The sequence below is a fragment of the Morus notabilis genome, unplaced genomic scaffold (assembly GCF_000414095.1).
Source record: "Morus notabilis unplaced genomic scaffold, ASM41409v2 Scaffold3343, whole genome shotgun sequence".
NCBI classification, from domain to species: domain Eukaryota; kingdom Viridiplantae; phylum Streptophyta; class Magnoliopsida; order Rosales; family Moraceae; genus Morus; species Morus notabilis.
Window position 1 is genome coordinate 1 of NW_010365616.1, and position 413 is coordinate 413.

The window sequence follows — 413 nt, forward strand, 5'->3', positions numbered from 1 at the left end:
TAACCAACAACTCGATCACATCCCCATGACCTGACTCCGCCGCACAGTGTAACGTAGTGTACCCATCCTCGTCCTTGGCATCAACCTCAACTCTTTTCTCTAGTAGTGCTCGAACTGTCTCAACCCATCCCTTAAAGCACGCCCTATGGAGAGCGGTCCATCTATGTTGATCTCGTCCGTTGATCGCCGCACCGTTCTCCAGAAGCTGGAGAATTGCCCTCACCTCTCCTTTCCTCGCGGCCAAACACAGGCTATCCCCTAGTCGGAGCACATAAAAAAGCCTAGAGTGCCCATTCTCGGCCGCCACATCATAGGGCGTCCGACGGGCGTAGGTTCTAATGTCCTTATTCGCTCCCTTTTGCAGCAAGAGCTTCACCATGTGCTCATCCCCGAGGGCGGCCGCAGCATGCAAC

At 54.7% G+C, this 413-nt stretch overlaps 1 protein-coding gene across 1 annotated transcript; it reads right to left on the reverse strand.

Annotated features, from left to right (window-relative positions):
* Window positions 1-30: 30 nt before the first annotated feature.
* On the reverse strand, window positions 31-379 carry LOC112093614 (acyl-CoA-binding domain-containing protein 1-like; the record flags this gene model as incomplete). Its single annotated transcript, XM_024172420.1, has 1 exon — window positions 31-379. A coding segment is annotated over exon 1 (349 nt), but the record flags the coding sequence as incomplete, so codon positions are not given.
* Between the last annotated feature and the right edge of the window lie 34 nt (window positions 380-413).